Source organism: Lupinus angustifolius, chromosome LG11 (genome assembly GCF_001865875.1).
Source record: "Lupinus angustifolius cultivar Tanjil chromosome LG11, LupAngTanjil_v1.0, whole genome shotgun sequence".
Classification (NCBI taxonomy): Eukaryota; Viridiplantae; Streptophyta; class Magnoliopsida; order Fabales; family Fabaceae; genus Lupinus; species Lupinus angustifolius.
In genome coordinates, this window is record NC_032019.1 from 32,343,381 (window position 1) to 32,365,261 (window position 21,881).

Consider the following 21,881-nt stretch of genomic DNA (forward strand, 5'->3'; position numbering starts at 1 on the left):
TAAACTGTGTTTTCAGAACTGAAGTCATAACTTGCATGTTGTATTTTTTAGAGAGTTAGAGCATATTTCGTGTTAATTGTTGCATCTATATGACATTGCATTTGTGAGATTAGAAAAGAGAGAATTCTATGCTTTAGGATTGAGAGGCATTTCATGTTTAATTTCTCACTATTTCACCTCACATGTTCATGCATTCATTGATGTTTTTGTGAAGATTTTGCATTCTGTAAAAACTGTTTTCAACTAATACATTGTCATTTTATATGAGACTTGTGTTAGAGTTTTAGAGTAAGATCTTAATTGTCTGTTTTGAGCATCATAATTGCTTTAGTTTACTCTATGTTTTTGCTGTGAAAAGTGTTGTAACATTGGGAATCTCAAGGTGTCTTACCACCAACGAGATTGTGTTGTATCTTTGGTAGCTTAGTATTCTTGATAGGAAGAATAGGTTCTTGGCTGGGGCTACACCGTGAGAAAGGTTTTCTTGTGCGGTAGGAAGGGAGTCAAACCAAGGAATAAGTTTCTTTTTGTTTCAAGTGAATATCTAAGTGTTGTAATTGGAAGAAGTGCTTGTAAAACATTATTTCAATTATAGTGAAGAAAAATCTCCCAGATCAGCCGGGAGGCCTGAATATAGTTTGCAAGTGGACACACAAACGAACCAGGATAAAAATCGTGTTTCAAGATTTATCTCTCTCTCTTTCTCTCTTTAATTGCTTTAATCGTTTATGTTGTATAGTTGTTTTAATTGCTATATTCTGTTTCCATACTATACTGGTGTAATTCTGATTTTTTGTAAGCTCTGTATATTCGTTTAAATCTCGGTTAATTGTTATGCAAGAAACCGAATCTGTTTGTAATTTCTGAGCTGCTTTAATCGATTAAAGTAATTGTGTTAATCGATTATTTGTATTCTGTTAATCGATTAATCTGGGTTAATTTTGAATAATTTGTTGTTTTCGAAAAAGTGGATACTTTGACCGCTACACCTATTCAACCCCCCTTTCTAGGTGTATTTTAGCTAGTGATACCTAACAGATACACCATAGTCCTAATTTTTGGAGCATTAACCATCCATCCAAAGATTAGATACTTTTGGTTACAAAATCATATTTTTGCACCTCATTTGTCAAATCCATTCCCTCCGAATTTCTATGAAATAAATACCTCAGACCAACCTATGAATAGCATAAGAAAGAGTACAACCGAAAATGGAGAGAAAATGGTATTTACAATGGTTTAATAGAGAGGAAATGGGTCTGCCTTTTACAAGCTCCAGGAGTGCTGCCTAGCCCCCTTTCTAGATCGCCCAACACCCTGGTCAAGCAGTTTGGCACACCCAAAGCTAGTGGGCCAATAGTTTGTCACACCATGGGCAACTAGCTTTGACAACCTATTATGGGCTATGTTACATGCTTGTTGACACCTCCTACTTGGCTGTTCAGAACATATGTCATGCATAAGGTCATGTGCTTGCCCTTCAAGTAATGAATAGGCAAGTTGCTTGATGAGTTGGCCAAGCTTTCTTCATAGCTAGGTTTGACTGACTTGCCTTGGCGCCTAGCCCCTTGTGCACCACGCTTGACTGCCTGGTTCCTTCATGGTGAATGAACCTACCTTTCTTCAAGCGGAAGCAACCTTTGTTCCATGATTCTTGAGTTGATGTTAGTTGGTTACGTGACACTTTTGGAATGATTTCTTCATGTCTAGGTAAGCTTTTGAGTTGTGCTTTGCTCTACATGCATAGCTTTAGGTTTCTTCTAGGTGAGGTAAGTTACTTTTCTTCAAGCCTAAGTCATCTTTTTGGTGACAAGTTAAGCATACAACATGCCATTCTTAGCTTGTTTCTTGTGAGCATTTCTTTTTTAGCTTTTGGCTTGTGATTTGACATGAACTTTTGGATTCATTTTTATTGATTCAATTTGCTACAAAATTCAAGGAAAACTTGGACAAGAGTTGATCAAAAATTATATTATTTAAACACACAAAATTTATCTAAAAAGTGTTGAATTAAGTTGGATTTCACATTTCTGCATAGGATAAGTGCCATGAAAAGTGTATGAAAATTAGGTATTTTTTACACTCATCACATATACATTTAGTATGACATGCTATGTCATCAGTAGATCACCACATGATTCATTAGATGATAAAGTTACATAGGAAATATAGACATGTAAGCCGATCAATTAAGATATTTTGCACATATTGAATTAGTTATTCTCCTTACGTACATGTACCTAGTGATGAATGACCTAAACATGATCACAAGTCAAAGAGGTGTATCAACCAAAGGTGTGATGGGATGAAGCTAAGTATCTTAAAAAATAAGTGGTATTGAGAAAAGATGGAGTATTTGATGAAGATTCTATGATGAAAAAATAGTTTTGATAGAGGTTTCTAGGCCAAATGAAGAGACTTTGAGGTCAAATATTATTCCATTAAGCAGTGAAATTGTTTAAGAGAAGAAATGCAAGGAATCATGCATTAGTTCAAATCAAGTTCATGGTGATTTGCAAGCGGAGAACTCAGGTACGGAGGAGTATCTATTTGCCAAAGATCGAGATAAACATTCTACAAAACCGCTAAGATATAACTTTGAGGATATGACTTCATTTGCTCTCCATATCACTTTAGGAGGTCCATGTAACATCAAGAGTTTATAAACATCAAGGAGAAAGAACAATGAATGAGTGTCAGAATGGAAAAGATTAAGTCTTTATTCAAGAACCAAACTTGTGAGTTTGTCTCATTGCCCTAAACAATCATGCAAATGGGTACACAAGAGGAAGCCAACAATATTAGGAAAAGAATGGAAATATTTAAGGCTCGTCATGTACCAAAAGGATGTTCACATTAGATTAGGATATCCTACAATGACATTTTATCCCCACTGGTGAGATACACTTCTTGTTGTGCAATGACTCATATCTCTGGATAACAGCAATACAAGTTATGGGTTTGGGCTGATGTAAAGAGGTTTGGGTAGAGGGCTATATATTTATGTTATTTAATCCTAATGTAACAAGGTGAAGAATAGTCAAACACCAATCCTTATTCTCTAATAATATATAGTGGTAGTCTCTCAACACTCTCAGGGACATAGGCACAATTGAGCAAAACTTGTTACCAAATCTCTTATGTTATTCTCTTTTCTCTATCCTCTTTACTATTTGATTGCAACAGTGAAGTTGATCTACTATCTGTATCATCAAATCATAGTACAAATGTGTGGATACTTGACACTGGTGGTTCCCACCACATGACGCCAAACAGAGAATGGTTCACCATATATAGGGCAGACAATTTCGGTTTCGTGTATCTCAGAAATAATAAAGCATGTGACATTATTGGTATGGGATAAATCAAATTGTTATGGGTGATGGTGTAGTGAAGACGTTTTGTGAGGTTGGTTACATACCAGATTTGAAGAAGAATTTGGTTTCTTTAGGGACATTTTAGGCCAAAGGATTTAACTATAGAGCTGATGAGGACAGTTATATTCTTCGAGTATGCAAATGTGCACTAACTATAATGAAGGGTAAGAGAACTGCTGGGAGCACTTACAAGCTGTTAGGGAGAACAGTTGTAGGCGGAGTTGCTGGAGTGGCTGAAGAGATTTTAGTAGATTCAGACCATGGTGCTACAAAATTATGGCACATGCGTTTGGGTCATATTAGTGTGCTTGGCATGACAGAACTATGCAATAAAGGAATCTTGATGGGAGTCAACAAATGCAAGCTAGATTTGTGCAAGTATTGTGTGCTTGGGAAACAGACACGGGTTAGTTTCAAGGCTGTTAAACACAAGACTCGAGGTATTCTAGACTATGTCCACACTGATGTATGAGGACCCACTCAGGAAACATCCCTAGGAATTTCTAGGTATTTTGTTACATTCGTTGATGACTTTTCTCGCAAGGTCTGGGTATATCTTCTAAAGCATAAGTCAGAAGTCTTTGCCAAATTCAAGGTTTGGAAAGCAGAGGTAGAGAACCAGACTAGTAGCAAAATCAAATACTTGAGGTCAGACAATGGTATGTAGTACAAAGACTCACAGTTTCAGAAATTCTATGAGGAACATGGTACTCAGAGGTACTTTTCAGTGAAAAAGATTCCTTTGTAAAATGATGTTGCAGAGAGGAAGAATAGAACTCTTAAAGAGATGGCTAGATGTATGAGACTGAATGCTGGACTTTCTAAAGGATTTTGGGCTAAGTCACTTAGTATGGCATGATATGTCATCAATAAATCACCAAGAGCTTCATTGGATGGTAAAGTTGCAGAAGAAGTATGGACAGGTAACCCAGTCAACTATAATATGTAACACATATTTGGTTGTCCTACTTATGTACATGTACCTAGTGATGAACGATCTAAACTTGACCTAAGTCAAAGAAGTGTATCTTCATACTGATATACCAAAGGTATGAAAGGGTTCAAGTTTTGGGATCCAGTTTCCAGAAAGGTGGTCTTGAGTAGAGATGCAGTGTTTGATGAAGATTTCATGTTGAAATAGTCAGTTTTGATAGAGGTTAGGATCGAATATGATTCCAGTGAGCAATGAAATGATTCAGGTAAATAAAGGCAATGAACCATGCACTAGTTCAAGTCAAGAACATGATTATTCTCAGGCAGAGAGTTTAGGTGTGCAGGAGTATCTACTTGCTAGAGACATGGATAAGCGTCCTATCAAACCTCCAGAGAGACATGGCTTTGAGGATATGGCTTTTACTGCTCTTGATATCAGTTTAGGAGATCCATGTAGCCTACAAGATGCTATAAACAGCCAGGAGAAACAACAATGGATGAGTGCCATGACAAGTGTGTAGTTGGGTGCAAGTGGGTGTATAAGAGGAAGCCAACAATATCATAAAAATAGGGGGAAAGTTCAAGGCTCGTCTTGTAGCAAAAGGGTATTCACAATAAAAGGGGATCGACTACAATGAGATTTTCTCCCTAGTGGTGAGACACACTTCTATCAGGGTAGTGCTTGCCTTGGTAGCCTTCCGAGATATGCACTTAGAACATATGGACGTGAAGACTGTCTTTATCCATGGTGAATTAGATGAGAAATTTTACATGACACAACTAGAAAGGTTTAGTGCAACTGAATAGAGTCACTTGGTTTGCAAGTTGAAGAAGTATGTATATGGGTTGAAGAAGTCTCCCAAATAGTGGTACAAGCGGTTGGCACTTATATGTTAAAGCTTGGTTACAAGTGTTGTGAGTTTGATTGTTGTGTTTATGTGAGAAGCTTTGATGATGGTTTTTTTTATTTTTATGTTACTTTATATTGATGATATATTGATTGGTGCTAATCATTTGAGTGATATCAATGAGTTGAAAGTCATGCTAGGTAAGGAGTTTGACATGAAAGATTTTGGGGCTGCTAGGAGGGTTCTTGGGATGGGGATTCACAAGGATAAGGGAGCTAGAAAACTATGTCTCTCCCAGCAAAGCTATGTTGAAAAGATCTTAGAGAGATTTGATATGAGCAATGCTAAAGTAGTGAGCACTCCATTGGCAAATCACTTCAAGATTTCCCTAGATTAGTGTCCAAAGATAGAGGAAGAGAAGAAGTACATGTCAAAGATTTTGTATGCCAGTGTAGTGGGTTTCTTGATGTATGCTATGGTTTGTACTAGGCCGGACTTGGCACAAGTAATTAGTCAAGTATGCAAGTACATGTCTAAACTAGGGAAGCAACATTGGGAAGCAGTCAAATGGATTTTTGGATATTTGAAGGGGACTACAGGTCTCGATATCATGTTTGGTAGTCAACAGAATAAGCTTTTAGTTATTGGTTATGTTGATTTGGACTATGCATGAGACTTGGATGATAGAAGATCCACAACAGGGTTTGTCTTCACCCTTGCAGGTGGACCAATTATGTGGAGATTATCAGTTCAGTTTATTGTTGCTATGTCCACAACTGAAGCAGAGTACATGGCAGCTGGTGAAGCTTCTAAGGAAGCCCTGTGGCTTATGAGGTTGGTAAACGAGTTAGGTATTGAGCAAGGTGGAGTTCCGCGGAATTGTGACAGTCAGAGTGTTATCTTCTTGAAAAAGAACTAGGTGTATCATGCTAGGACCAAACATATTGATGTAAGATTTCACAAGATCATGGATTTGGTAGCTTGTAGGCAAATACTATTGTAGAAGGTTCACACTTCATAAAATGCAGCTGATATGTTAACCAAACCGATTACCTTGGACAAGTTCAGACATTGCATGAGCTTGCTGAATATTCACTAATGCTAGACTATGGAGTGTCCCCAACCCAATGGCAGAAGATAGAGATTGATGATATTCGCTAAGGTGGAGATTGTTGTGCAATTACTCATATCTCTAGATAATACCAATACAAGTTATAGGCTTGGGCTGATGTAAAAGTGTTGGGGTAGAGGGCTATATATTTATGTTATGTAAACCTAATGTAACAAGGAGAAGAATAGTCAAACACAAATCCTTATTCTCTAATAATATATAGTGGTAGCGTCTCAACGCTCACGATGATGTAGGCACAATTGGTAGAACCTCGTTACCAAATCTCTTGTGTTATTCTCTATACTCTTTACTATTTGATTACTTGCTTGTTTCCAACACTTCTATTAGGTTAGTGTTTGACTTGGTAATCCTAAGGCTTATTTTATAGTGGAGAAATGTTTCATGACACATCCAAAAGAGTTCAGTGCAGATAGACATAGCCACTTGGTTTACAAGTTGAAGAAGTCTCTATATGGGTAGAAGCAATCTCTCATGTGGTGGTACAAGTGGTCTGACACTTATATGTTAAAGCTTGATTACAATCACTATGAGTATGATTATTGTGTTTATTTGAAAAAACTTGTTGATGACTCTTTTATTTTTATAATACTTTATATGGATGATATGTCGGTTGATTCTAATTATTTGAGTGGTATCAATGAGCTGAAAGTCATGTTAAGCATGGAGTTGACATGAAAGATTTAGGTACTTCTAAGAAAATTTTTAGGAAGGGATTCACAGGGACATAGGATCCAGAAAGCTATGAGTCACCCAATAAAATTATATTGAGAAGATCTTAGAGAGATTTTATGTAAGCATTGCTAAAGTATTGAGCACTATATTGGAAAATCACATCAAATTTTACCTAGATCAATGTCTAAAGACTGTTGATGATAAGAAATACATGTTGAATGTTGTATATGTTAGTGCAGTAGCTAGGTTTCTAGATGTATAATATGGTTTGAACTAGACTAGACTTGATACACAAAAATTAATCAAACATGGAAATACATGTTGAAACTAGGGAAACAATATTGGGAAATAGTCAAGTGAATTTTCAGATATTTGAAAGGGAAATGTGCAAGTATGTTAACCGACAAATTGGTATAAAAATTACCAAACAATATCGCAAACAAGTATAGAGTAAGAGATTTGTCGTATCCATAAAGACTTACTAAATCTAACATTTCAACAAATAAATCACCATCCTAAGTTATTTTTGAAAGGTTGTTTGATTAAATTGTATTGACGAAACAAATTTATTCTGAAATAAAAGAGCTCGAACTTATATGTGGGATTGATTTTCAACTTATTATCCATATACTTTGAAATTGATCACATAATTAAATTTGGAATGACTCTTAAATAACAATGGACCTCAAAATCACTAAAAGCTAATGTCTTAGTCAATTTAGTAACTTATGCAATAAAACTTCATGTCTAGTAACTTCACACACAAGATTAAGAATTATGACCCACATAAGATACGATAATGTCTAGTAGTCTATGCATGTGTAGCTGATTTAAATGCAAGGCCACAATTGTATTAACTGTCAATCTCTCGGTGTATGTTAATAGCTTATTAAAGTAAATTTATGTGTAACAACTAAATTAACAAGATGAAGATATATGAACTATTAAGTATAACCTCTATGTCTAGTAGTCTATGTTAACAAGTTGAGAGTTATTCGATGTTCATATGAATCTATGTCAAGCAATCATATCAATACAGACACACATGTGACAATTAAGCATAAAACTACATCTAGCATTAAACTAAAAAGATGAATATCTCATTTTAGGCTATAGAACAATAATTTCTCCATTTTTTCACATCCAATATCAAATAAAGAGAATCGTCATTCACCAAATAGGCATTAAGCACAACAAAGATAATTCAAAGAAATAAATACCTCAAAATTAACATAAATAATTTCTAAAAGTATACATCAATTGAGTATTACAATCAATCTCAAAACAAGAGAAACTTCGGTAAGAATTTTCATAAAACTAAGCAAAGAAACATGAATAATAATACAACCCAAAGAGAAGTTATATCTCCCTCATGAGCATGGCTTAAATCCATCACTCGTACTCTTTCGTCTTTACATCTTATTTTCGTCACTCATACTCCTTGATACCATAGATTAGTTCAACATTTGCCAAAGCTTATTGAATATTCATTTATGCTAGACTATGAACCATCCTCAATCCAATTGTAGAATGTAGAGATTGATGGTATTCACCAATGTGGAGATTTTTACCTAAATGGCTCATATTCCAATTAACTAAGTCTTTTTCTCTACAAAAAAACAATACAAATTTTGAGTTTGGACTCATGTAAAGGGGTTGATGTAGAAAACTATAAACTTACGTGTTATATAAACCTAATGGTGCATCAAAAATAGCCAAAAGCACAAATCATTATTATCTAATACATAGTAGTAGATGCTCAAAGCTACTGAGGATATATGTACAAATTAACTGAAAATCATTAACAAATTCTCTATTCTCTATTCTCTATACCTTCTTTTAATATTCAATTACTCATTTGTTCTCAACGAAATTCTATCTCAAAATCAATTTAGAATAAAGGAAGTCGTTCAAATAGATATTTAAACCATATAAAAGAATAATACAACTAATACCCATTTCCCAACACTACTTGCTTATACTAATAATTAATAAAACATACTGAATTAATGGATTTCTTTTTGAAAATTGGTCATGTTCAAGGACAAAAAAAATGAGTCAGACTCGAAGAGAGTGTATTTATTTCTTATAGTTTTAATGGTATAAATCTCTTTTAACTATAAATGAGGATTAGAATGGGAGAGAGAGGTCGTGAGCACGACAAAGAGACTGAGAGTAGAAGGATCACACAAAATCATCCTTCTAGCACCAACTATGACTTTTCTGTTTTTCGAAATACCACAACATTTTTTTCACAAACGTTCCAACAGACCACGAGGCTAAGGAAACGTGGTAAAGTTTTTAGAAGTGGGGGAGGGTAGTCGATGTAGTCATCCCTTCAAGACTGGACAAGTATGCAAGAAGTTTGATTTTTTGTTCGCTTTCAGAATGTGCAACACAGTAAAGATATGGTGGGAAAAATGGACAACATCTGGGTTGGACTATACAAAATCTTAGAGGAGACAAAGGGTTATCAAGACTCAATCTGCGACTAAACCAGGAAACCGAGAGGGCAAAATATTTCCAATCAAGCTTAGGGATGGATGCAACTTTACAAAGATGGTTAAAAATGGTCACTTAGTTCTAGCATCTCCCAATCCATCCATTATCATCTTTGATATGGGCACAAGTTGTCCTCCTCCAGACCCAATCTTTGAATTTCACACGGTTGAGGATCACCCTAAATGGCTTCGTGACAGTTACTTTGGTCTCATGACTGATCAACTTGATTATGTTATTCTGAAAGAAAAATTGCACATTGATAGATTTTTCACGATCCACCTTATTCCTCTTGGAGGATGATCTATTCTCCTTCCAGCCGATGTGGAAGGTGAAATGGAGACTATTCTGCAAGAAGAGAAAGATTGATTTGAAAGTCAATTCGTCTATCTCCACCGTTAGGAACCAAGAGATGTGGCTTACGAGATATTGTTTTGGACGAGGAGCTATGGTGTTCCCCTCTATGCATGGGAGGAGTCGTTCGTCCAGAAAATCACTTCTTTATTCGAAAAATTCATTTACCTTGATGATTGGACCAAATACAAAATGAGATTGGAGTTTGGCAATCTTCTTATTGCTTCTTCATCTAGATTCATGGTAGACAAGATGAATTATGCGAAGATTAATGGGGTTTTCTTTGATATTCATGTTACTGAAGAGCGAGAAGCATGATGGATTCCGAATAAAAAATCAACCCCTACTACTTACCTAAGGTCGAGCAAAGATAGTTCCTCTTCTAACTCTAGATGTTTATGGCTAGACTAGACTATGGATGACAAAGATGAAGGTTGGGTGGCAAAGGTTGAAGATGATGACATGGAAATCGGAAAGTCTTCCCTGATGGATCAGTCTCGGGCTAACCCAACCCATCTAGAAGAAAACTAGTCCTCACTCGGTTTGGATGCAATCTATGAGAAAGTTTCCTCCCCCATAATTAATGATAATTCCAATCAGGCAAATTCATTGGAGGTCACAGATTCATTGCAGCCAATAGAACTTAATGTTGGCACCATTCACACTGTTGCATTTATGGCAGAAAAATCACAAACGACTGCAACATTTACTCACACTAATTTTTGAACATTAAAAACGGCCAGAATTTTATGCAACCCCATGAATTTAATTCTCCCATTAATAACACGGTTCAATCGCCAAATATGCAGGATGACTTTGCAACGAACCTAGACAAGGGTTGTGTATGTATTTATGTGGAAAGAGAATATGGGGATTTATGGACGGGAGAGAATCTTGTAGAAGTCCCACATATCCTCCTTAGTTCCACCTAGTAAGACCCAATAATCTCTTTGGATTCTAAGGGTTCCCATTCAATTCACTATTTATCTCCTCCTTCTTTCTTTCAACAACTAAATTCAAACCAACTCTCTTTCATTAAACCGTCACCCCCATCCACCCAACCTATTAAACCTCCTCTACCTAACCTGACCCAAATATAACCATGCCCAATTAACTAAAATAAAAAACGAGCCGCCCAGCCCAAAATGGACCAAACCCTAGACCCAAAAAATACCCACCAGCCCAAACCATACCTAAACCGAACCGCCGACCCAAAATAACCCAACTGCCCAACCCTTAAATACCCACCCACCCGACCTGAAATAATACCTTCCCAACCCAATTTACCTCCCACTCAACCTATCCCCAAAAATACAATTTTGTAGCACTCTAACCTGCCACCCATTCCTCCTTCACCCAATTGAATCGAACCTTACGAAAAATAGATTTGGAAATCTGGGATGACCTTCAGTGCCCGTCAAATAGTCCTATAAATGACTCTAACTCTCATGTTGTACCTAAGAGACCCGATTCTAGTTTGGTTGATGCTCGGGCAATTTGGGAATTTGGCCAGAACCTTGTGGTTGTTAGGTCAACGAATGATGTAGAGAACATTTTAAATTTGATGTGCTTGGATTCTCTTAGCGATAAAGATGGAAAATTTTGGACCTTGGCAATGAAACAATTAGGGTGTATAAGAATGGAGTTTCTCCATGAAGTTAGCAACCTTGACTGTAAGAGGGTTGAGCGGAGTAGTGAAGAAGAGGATTGTGAGTTTCATGGTTCGACAAGAGAAAATTGATTTTCTTTGTATTCAGGAAACCAAGTTGGATTTAATCAATTATAATCTGTGAAAAAATCTTTGGAACGATTCTGATTTTGGTTGGGGATTCCAACCTTAGAGTGGGAATTCTGGTGGGCTTCTTAGTATTTGGAGAAAGGAGAAATTTCAGATTGCTTCCATTATAACTGGGAAAGGTTACCTTGGTTTCATTGGAACATGTTCTGACTCGTATGAGACTTGTGTTTTGCTAAATATTTACTGTCATTGCAAAAATAACAAGAAGAGGGAGGTTTGGCTTGAGCTTGAACAATGGAAGCATAATTCTAATGTTGATTTGTGGTGTCTGGATGGAGACTTTAATTATGTTAAGCTACCTAAAGAATGAAAGGGTAGTGACTATCATGGGTGCCTGAAAGAAATGCAAGACTTTAATTCTTTCATATCCAATATGAACCTCCTAGACCTTCCTCTTATTGGAAGAAAATTCACTTGGGTTAAAGGCGGCGATAAAACTATGAGTTGTCTTGATAAATTTTTTATATCTACTGCTTGGGCTATTAAATGGACTTCCTTGGTTCAATAAGGATTGATGCGTCAGGTCTCAGATCATTGTCCTGTTGTCATGTATGATAATCTCCAAAATTAGGGATGGAGACCCTTTAGTGTATTGATGCTTGGTATGAGGATAAAGACTTTGTTACTTTTGTTGAGAAAAAATGGAGTGAGCTTTCGTCTTCGGGTTGGAGTATGTTTGCTCTTAAGGAGAAACTCAAGCAATTAAAGGCCTCTTTGACGCAATGGAGCAAAGAACATTTTGGGGATATCAATACCAAAACTGACTTGGCTGTTAATGGTATTTATGAGCTTGATTTGAAGAATAAATCTATGGGCCTTAATGAAGTAAATCTCAAGAATAGATAGGAGCTCTGGGCCGACCTTTGGTGTGCTCGATCGTTTCATCACAATCTTATTTTCCAAAAGTCTAGATCCAAATGGCTCAAGGATGGTAATACTAATTCTAAATTCTTCCATGGTCTCATGAATAGTAGGACGAGGCAAAATTCTATCCATAAATTAAGTATTCAAGGCCATTGGATGAGGATGTTAAAGGTGTTAGACAAAGGATCCATCGTCATTTTGAGAACTTTTTCTACAAACAAAATAGTAAATGTTCGACCTTACTAGGTGTTTATTTCAGCCAATTAGGACAGTCAAACAATGATGTTGTTATTGCAAACTTTGATGAGGAGGAGATTAAAAATGTTATTTGGGATTGTGATAGTGGCAAGAGTCCTAAGCCTGATGGATTTAATTTTAAATTCATCAAAGCCTATTGGAACATCTTGAAGGATGACATCATCACTCTGGTTTGTGAATTTTATGTTAATGGTAAAATCACTAAAGGTTTAAATTCATCCTCCATTTGTTTAATCCCAAAGATGTCTAGTCCCCAATCTATGGGGGACTACAAACCGATCTCCCTAATTGGTTGCTTATAAAAATCCTGGCTAAGTTGCTTGCTAATAGATTATGGAAAGTGATGGGTGAGGTCATAATGATACTCAATCTACTTTTTTTAAAGGCAGACACATTTTGGATGGTTTGGTGGTCCTCAATGAAGTCATCCATAATGGTAGGAAAACTAGGCAGCAGTGTGTAATTTTTAAAATTGGCTTTGAAAAAGCATTTGATTTTGTTTCATGGAGGTTCATTGGTTATATGATGTCTCGCTTAGGTTTCTGTCAAAAGTGAAGGGGTTGGATCAAGGAATGCTTGATTTTTGCAACAACGTCTATTCTGGTTAATGGTAGTCATACTGATTATTGAATGTTGATTTCCACAACATGAATTCCCTCTTCAATAAAAAATGTGTCACTTGTAAGACTGAGATGGCAACTAAGAGGAGGTGGGTGAATTAGTTGTTTAAAACTGTGACTAATTTTTCTCCACAATTCAAGATTTAATAGCAGCGGAAAATAATATACAGAAATAATCAAGTAAATGTAAGGAGATAAAGGAGAAGAAAGTACATAGATGTTTTTATACTGGTTCACCTTCTTGTCCACCAAAGGCTATGTCCAGTACTCTTGCAGCATAAGAGATTTCTTTACTAGATATTAAGATTAGTAATTACAATTTCTCACCCCGAGATTCCCTTGTACCTTACTCACTCTCTAACACCTATATCACTCTTTGGAAAACACCATTTCCAAGTGACTCTATCCCCTTTCTTATCACACCCTTGTGAAATAAATTAATTCAATACTTTGAATGAAGAAAATGTTTAACAATGGCAATGGATTGCCTTTACAAGATTTGAAGTTATAAACTATTTCAATCCAATAACTTAATGTATACTTTATAACTAATGCTCATAAGGTTTGAATAACTTGCAATAACACTTAAGGCAACTTTTCAAAACAAGTTCTGAAAGTTATGAAAAAGGTCCACCAAGTATAGAACAAGTATTTCAAAAAATTGTTGTTTTAGTAAGTGATTTCAATATGAGTTATGTTATGTATTGTGTGTTTGAAATGAGTTTCAAAACCTTTATATAGACTTTCCAATCAACTAGAGTACCTCTATGAAAAGGTAGGGTTCGTTTTGAATGAAATCATTTTGTTTGGGTTGTAAGCTGTGTGGTTTGAATATGAAAACTGGTGTAACAGCTCTCAGTAATCGATTACCCAACAAGTCTGTCCAACTACGTAATTGATTTAATCAGGTAGTAATTGATTACCCAATTGTTCTGTCCAACTGAGTAATTATTTACCGTGATGTGTAACGATTATTCACATGGTGTAATTCATTACCCTGATTAATTTTTTTTGGATAACTCATTTCTCACACATGTAACCTATTACTTAGTTCTGGTAACATGTAACTTAGTCATAGTAACTTGTTACTTAGATCTAGTAATTTGTTACACAGTATTTTGAAAATTGTTTTCATTTATACTTGTGTTTATTAATTTTCTTTTAAAATACTTTTGAGCATTACTACTAAGTGTATAGATTTAGAGTATAAGGATAGAAGTACCTAAAGACCTATATTCTAATTTCTTGAAGCTTTGTCTTCATTGTCTTTATAAGCATTTTTCCTTTTCTTTTTTTATGTGATGTTGGTGTCTTCATCAAAATATTGCCAAGGTCAGGAGCCAGATCTTCTTCACATCACATGTTGAGAGGTTAATTCTAGTTGTCTTGCAAGTTATTTTAATTTCATTTTGAGTGATAAGTGATGTTCAATTTATTTAATTAGTGATTTTATTTATTCACTCCCTTTTCGGGTTCCCTTTATCCATATCATAAATGTCGGTCTCATTTTATTAAGTTAATCATAACATTTCTTATGAAAGGTTGGTATCAATGAATAATAGAATGAACAAAAGAATAAAGTTAAAGGTTAACCGTACCATTTCTTTTGAAGGGTTGGTAAAAAGAATAAATCAATAAATAAATTGTTAGTTACAGAAAAGTAAATGACAAAAAACAAATGTTAGTTGTAGAAAAGTAAATGACAAAAAACAAATGTTAGTTGCAAAAAAGTAAATGACAGAAAGAAAATGTTAGTTGCGGAAAATAAATGACAAAAAGTAATTGTTAGCGGTTAGATTTATTATTCATCACTCTTTTATTGTTTAAGTAACAATTCATTGATTGGATTACACTTTTTGCATATTATTCCAATGTACAAATTTACAAACCATGAATTGGTTTGAAATAATGATTGTAGGAATCTTTAATCATCAAATAAAATTTAAAACTTAATAATTTAATATTTTACACTTGCATATCTTTCAAGATTCAATTGTAGGATTGTATAAGGTTATGTCGAACCACAAGGAATTGTCTAATAGAAATGTACTCATACTTTGTATTTTTTATCAAAAGTAAAAAAGTAACACATAAAGTTGTTTTAGTGATTTTATCAAATAAGAAACAAGCAAAAGTAAAGAACTAAAGATTTACATTTCAAGAGGGAATTATAGTTAGCAATATGGAATAATTTCTTGAACAATAACAACGTGAAATTATGCAAGTTATGTGTTATCATTTGGTTGATTCCATACACCAAGTCTTAATCCCCCATCTAGTCTCCTAGTATGGAAAGATGATTTTCAAACCTTATATAATAAACTAAATAATAATTAACTATCACTCATCGGAGTAGGTCGTCAAACCCTACTTCAGGCTCCGCTAACTTTATTTAGCCTTGAGCATAAGTCTCCTTGTATGTTATACTTTTTAGTTCACTTGCCAAGACTTTAAGAAGAAGCATTCTTTTGGATATTTAAATCAAGCTTTAGGTGATCCATCTAAAATCGCATTAAGAACTTCTTAAGGAATCAAAATAATCAAAGAAATAACTTACATAAATGAAGAAGATGAAGAGTACAAGAAAGTTACACCATAGTCCAACTTTTTGGAGCGTTATCCATCTATACAAAATTTAGATGCTTTTGGTCCAAATGAGGTTACAAAATCATATTTTTGCACCTCATTTGCTAACTTCATTCCCTCTGAATTTCTATGAAATAAAAACCTAAGAACAACCTAAGAAAGAGTAGAACCAAAAAAGGAGAGAAAATGGTATCTACAATAGTGTAAAAGTGAGGAAATGGGTGTGCCTTATATAGGCACCAGGAGGGCCGCCTGACCCCCTTTTAGACCGCCTAGCGCCCTAGTCAGGCGGTTTGGCACACCCAAAGTTAGTGGGTCAGTAGCTTATGACACAATGGCCAGCTAGCTTGGATAGCCTATTGTGGGCTATGTTACATGCATCTTGATCAGAACATATGTCCTGCATGAGGTCATATGCTTGGCCTTCATGTAATGAATAGGAAAGTTGCTTGATGAGTTGACCAAGTTTTCTGCATGGCTAGGTTTGGTTGACCTGCATGGGCGCCTGGCCCCTTGTGCACCACGCCTGGCTGCCTGGTTCCTTCATGGTAAATGAACCTACTTTTCTTCAAGCCGAAGCAACCTTTGTTCCATGATTCTTGAGTTGATTTTAGTTGGTTACGTGATACTTTTGGCATGATTTCTTCAAGTCTAGGTAAACTTTTGAATTTTGCTTTGCTTTGCATACCTAGCTTAAGGTTTCTTCCAGATGAGGTAAGGTACTTTTCTTCAAGCCTAAGTCATCGTTTTGGTGACAAGTTAAGCACACAACATGTCATTCTTAGCTAGTTTGTTTTAAGCATTTCTTTTTGGCATGAAATTTTGGCTATCTTTTGGATTCATTTTTATTGATTCAATTTCCTAAAAAATTCAAGGAAAACTTAGACAAAAGGTGATCGAAAATTATATTATTTAAACACACAAAATTTATCTAAAAAGTGTTGATTTAAGTTGGTTTTCACATTTTTGTATATGATAAGTGCCATGAAAAGTGTATGAAAATTAGGTATTTTTGGCACTTGTCACTGATGAGATCCACCTCCAATGTGGCCCTCGCCATGGAGATCCCCTATCCCTTTTTCTCTTCCTTATTGTGGCTGAAGGTCTAGTTGGGTTCATGCATCAAGCTAGTTCTCATAGTCTTTTCACACCTTACAAGGTGGGTTTTGACAATATTGAATTGTCTTTGTTTCAATTTGTTGACGATGCTATTTTAATTGGTGAATGTTTTGATTGGAATATTTGGGTTATGAAAAGTATTTTGCGGTTATTTGAATAGTCCTCTAGTCTAAAAATTAATTTCAACAAAAGCAAATTGCTTGGTTTAAATGTTGTTGAGGATTATATCCAAAGACTGACTGGTTCCCTTCACTGCAAGCCTTCCCCTAGTTCTTTCACTTACTTGGGTATTCTTGTTTGTGTGAATCATAAAAGACGTGATACTTTGAAACCTCTTATCGAAAGGCTTCATAACAGTTCATCTTCTTGGAAAATGAACCATACTTCTTTTGATGGTCGTCTCATCTTGATTAATGATGTTCTCTCTGCTCTCCCTGTGTATTTTTGTCCATTTACAAATGTCCTATTGTTGTTGTTCGTTCCATCGAAAAAATTAAAAGTGATTTTCTTTGGGGAGGGACTGAGATTCATAGGAAGATCCCTTTGGTAAAATGAGATAAAGTGTGTAATCCTAAGTCTAAGGGTGGGTTAGGAGTTAAGGATATCCATATCTTCATTCTTGTTCTTTTTGGGAAATGGAAGTGGCGTCTGATTAATGAGAGAGATAATGTTTGGTACTATGTTTTATGATCTAAGAAGTATGGTCAGGATTTTCATAATTCTTTGAAAGTTTGGTCTAGGTCTTCTTCTCTTAACAAATCCTCCTGGGCCAATGATCTAGGTAACTTCCACCCTAGGGGTACTAACAACAATCTTTGGTTTTGGATGGTGTTGTTCACCGTGTTGGTGATGAGACTAAGACTAGGTTCTGACATGACAATTGGGTGGGTTCTTCCAATTGGCTCTCTAGGTTTAGGAGGATGTATTCTCTTAGTTTGCATCAGAATGCTTTCATTAGCGAGTTAGGAAGTTGGTCGGAGGGAGCTTGAGCTTGGAATTTCTCTTGGAGATGTCTATTTTTTATTTGGGAATTTGAACTAACTAACTCTTTTTTGCAGGAACTTCAAAATTTAGCAATCTAGGAAAATATGCTTGATTCTTGGGAGTGACGCCATGACAAATCTACTCAATACTTAGTTAGACCCACTTATGACCTTCTCACTCAGATTCACGAACAGCCAAGTCACAGTCCCACCCATCTCCATATGCTTTGAAAATCCAAAACTCCTTCAAAAGTCAAAGCTTTTGTCTTGATATTTTTTCAGGATAGACTTCCAACTATAGATGTCGTACTCAAGATGGGGGGTTTCTCTAGCATACAGAGGGGGTCCCTTATGTCCTTTTTGCAACGAGCACACGAAAACTTTTCTATTTGACAGTGCCTCTACAATTAGTGGAACATCAACACCATTCTTCCTATCCAATCCATTCACCACTTTTCTACTCACATGAGCATGATTTCATAGAGGAACTACTTGAATCTTTGGAGCATTATTTGGTTACCTACTCTTGGTCCATCTAGCTAACTAGGAATGATTTTATTTTTAAATCTGTTCAACCTTCTCTTTAGAAGATTCTAGAATCTGCTAGTGTTAAATCCTGGCTTTGGATTAATGGGCAGACAGACGAGAATCCAATTACTTTTTCAGATTGAGTTTCTAAACCTATTTCTTGTCTCAATAGCGACATGTAATGACTTCTTGCCTGCTTTTTCTTGTTTTCTTTCAACAACCTCCCGTAACTCTTTAATCTCTTAATATAATTTTATCTTTTGTCGATAAAAAATGAGAAGGATACAAATGTTATTAAATATATGTATTATTTTCTTTATTATTTCATGGTATTATCCTCTCCTGCATTGGAGAGGAGTTTTATTAAAAAAATAGTTTTTTTATTATTTTCCCAGGCCACTGATTCACTGAACTAGAGAGGAGTCTTATTAAAAGAATAGTTTTTTCTATTATTTTCCCAAGTCACTGATTCACTGAATGCAGAATGCCGCTAATTGGACTTTACCAGCCCACTAATTCTTTTCCATTAAATACCAATACGTACGGTTCATTAAACATGTACTTCTTGATTTGAAAGAATAAGCTATCATATATCTTTCATTTATTATGTAAAATTTAAGCTTAAAGAAATGATAAAAACGGTGCCGAAATTGTCTTCTTCTAATTAATTAGTCCATGTTCTTGATTGCTCTCAACACGGCTTGCTTCACCATTTGTGCGTCAATGCTATCATTCTTTTGGCTCTGCAATTTGCCAAAGTTTTAAAAGGAATTTAGATTAGACTAGAATCATGAGAGGAGTTTGAATTGCATGTATTTTGGTCCAACATAACTTGGAAATTAATAAAGAAAAGTTATTGTATTGGTGCACGTAAAATGGAATAATGACAATTTTAATGTCATCGATCCCACACTAAATATAAAATGGAATAATAACTTTTTCTTCATTCAGCACCTCAGAAATTCTCAAGCCTTAGACATGTCGCTCAAGCCATAACTTTAAGATCCACACGTGATCTTTTATGGCTCTGTCTAGCCTGCATATCTTAAAAAAAATGAATAACGTTTATTCAATCTAAGGCATTGCTTTTTTTCCAAAAATTATTGGTTCAGATTGAATAAACATTGTTACAAGTTTAATTTTAAGATACATGCTAAGCTAAATTAGTATATTATTTTCATACTAATGGTTCATTACCTATTGTTATTTTTGATTTGAAATAGTTTCATCTAATTTTGACTCATTAATACATGATATTGAAATTATATCTTTGGATCAAAGTTCTAAGAACATTACCCAAAAATTTATCGAATACTAAGCAAAGTACATCGTTTTATACATAATAATAATAATAATAATAATAATAATAATAATAGTAATAATAATAATAATAATAATAATAATAATAACAATAATAATAATAATAATAAATGCTATATATTTGGATGATTGATATAGGAGGATATATGAAGTCAGAAACTCCTATAGATTCCCTACTAGGTTTCAAAACTCATGTAGACCTAAAAAAATAAGAAAATATATGTGATTCTGTACAGAAGTTTTAAACGCTTTAAATTATTTAAAATGAAAAAGAAAGCAAAAAAGGAATGTTATATATAATATTGTCTTACTTCTCCTCCAACAGCTTCTAGCTGGAAAGTGTCTTCACAGGAAACCCTAGCATCAAGCACATCAAGGCCTAGTTCTTCAAAGGCTTCGAGTATTGAAACCAGCATTCCAGGGCAATTCTTTTCTGAAAACACATTAATAAGGAAACCCCTTTCTAGGGTTTCTACAGTCACCTGCGAATATTTTATCATTGTTATAAAATATAGCAAGAATAGATCACATTTGTTGTATAATAATTAGAATTCTTTTTTCTATAAAAATGTATAATAATAAACTTATACCCGTGAACTTTATCTTTCACAATTGTTTTTTTTGATAAACCAACAATTGAATTATGTGGAGCACAATTGGGAGTTCCAACTATTATATCAAAACCCAACAAAAAACCAATTTTCACACCTTTTGGTCTTGTTGTTTTCATGATTGTGGTTGTAATAGTTTACACCGTTAAACGAAAATAAAATCAACATAGCTGAAGGTGATCAAAATGAGTATAAGTAAAAGAATATCTTACATACACTAGTGTAAACTGATTTTTTTCTCAATAAAAAAATGTGGTTTAATTTATATTCATGTAAGGAATATATAATCAATTTCAATCATTCACCTCGTTTTCAATCAATGATAGTAGTTTACACTGTTGAATGAAAATAAAATTAGGGGTGATAGTATTTGTTGTGAGTGAGACTTGAACCTTTAATCTCTTTCACTCTACCTCTAACTATCAAATCATCTTAGAACTCAATTTTTTATTTTATAAATTTGAGATGAGCAAGACTCGAACTCTCAATCTCATTCACTTTATTCCTTAAACTCTTTCACATTAACTATCAAACCATCTTATGAATTACTATTACGAGTCATAATGAATATATTATATTGATTATAAGTAAAAAATATATACATGCAATTATAAACCAAACTCTTCAAAAAAGTAATAACAAGCACCATAGGTAGTTCATCATTTTGAGAGGATGATGATTCAGTGTCTCCAAGCTCAGAGTTCAGTCCCTCCACTTTTTGTTTCAACTCCTCTATGTACTTGGAGGCGTCCACAATAATTGAGGCTTTGTTCAGCTGCCAAATTAACAAAAGAAAAAAATAATAATATCAAAGATTAAGAAACATTGATTCAACATTAATAAACATAAGAATCATATGTTTATTATAATTGAAGACAAAGTAAGTTTGCTTGATATTAATAGACAGAGAATGAAATACAGCGCTGGAGCTTGTGGCATCTCGAAGTTGTTGCAACTTGTGTTGTAAAGCTGCTTTTTTTCTCACCTTAGAAGCCATCTTTCTTATTCTTCTTTTCACTTTTATCTACTTGATTTTGGTGATGCCCTTCTGCCTTTAATTTCTATCCATGGTTTTCTTTATAGACTAGATGAGATTGCAAAATATGCTACTTTGTTTGTTTCCTTGACGAATACCTAAATATTCCCCACAACAAATAATGATTTTTACTAGTGAATTACAAAATTGACCTTATCAAAAGGCAACATAATATTCAAACTCAAATATTTTTTATTTGTGGTAGAACAACTTTTATACGTTTATATTCCATCTAATCTAAAATATGTTTATCTATGTGAGTTTATACCTATCCTCTCTTTATGTTATGTTACAACTAGTAAATATTTTCATTTACTTTGTTCTTGTTCTAGATTATGCCCAT

At 34.6% G+C, this 21,881-nt stretch overlaps 1 protein-coding gene across 2 annotated transcripts; it reads right to left on the reverse strand.

The window, feature by feature from the left end:
• LOC109359359 (transcription factor SCREAM2-like) lies at positions 19,062 to 21,654 on the reverse strand. Of its 2 annotated transcripts, none has more exons than XM_019603992.1 (4): positions 21,422 to 21,654; positions 21,149 to 21,277; positions 20,203 to 20,373; positions 19,062 to 19,314 (listed from the first exon to the last, which is right to left on the reverse strand). In XM_019603992.1, the coding sequence occupies exons 1-4, from the start codon at positions 21,497 to 21,499 to the stop codon at positions 19,240 to 19,242; spliced, it is 453 nt and encodes a 150-aa protein (XP_019459537.1). In that variant the 5' UTR covers positions 21,500 to 21,654; the 3' UTR covers positions 19,062 to 19,239. The 2 variants fall into 2 exon arrangements, with proteins under 2 accessions (XP_019459537.1, XP_019459538.1); XM_019603993.1 differs by having other exon boundaries at positions 21,488 to 21,601.

Excerpts from the sequence above, each read along its gene's own strand:
- LOC109359359 (XM_019603992.1), bottom strand. The coding sequence starts at position 21,499 with ATGGCTTCTAAGGTGAGAAAAAAAGCAGCTTTACAACACAAGTTGCAA. Across the intron at positions 21,278-21,421 it reads ATGCCACAAGCTCCAGCGCT|CTGAACAAAGCCTCAATTAT; the intron begins GTATTTCATTCT and ends TTAATTTGGCAG. Across the intron at positions 20,374-21,148 it reads AAAATGATGAACTACCTATG|GTGACTGTAGAAACCCTAGA; the intron begins GTGCTTGTTATT and ends AAATATTCGCAG.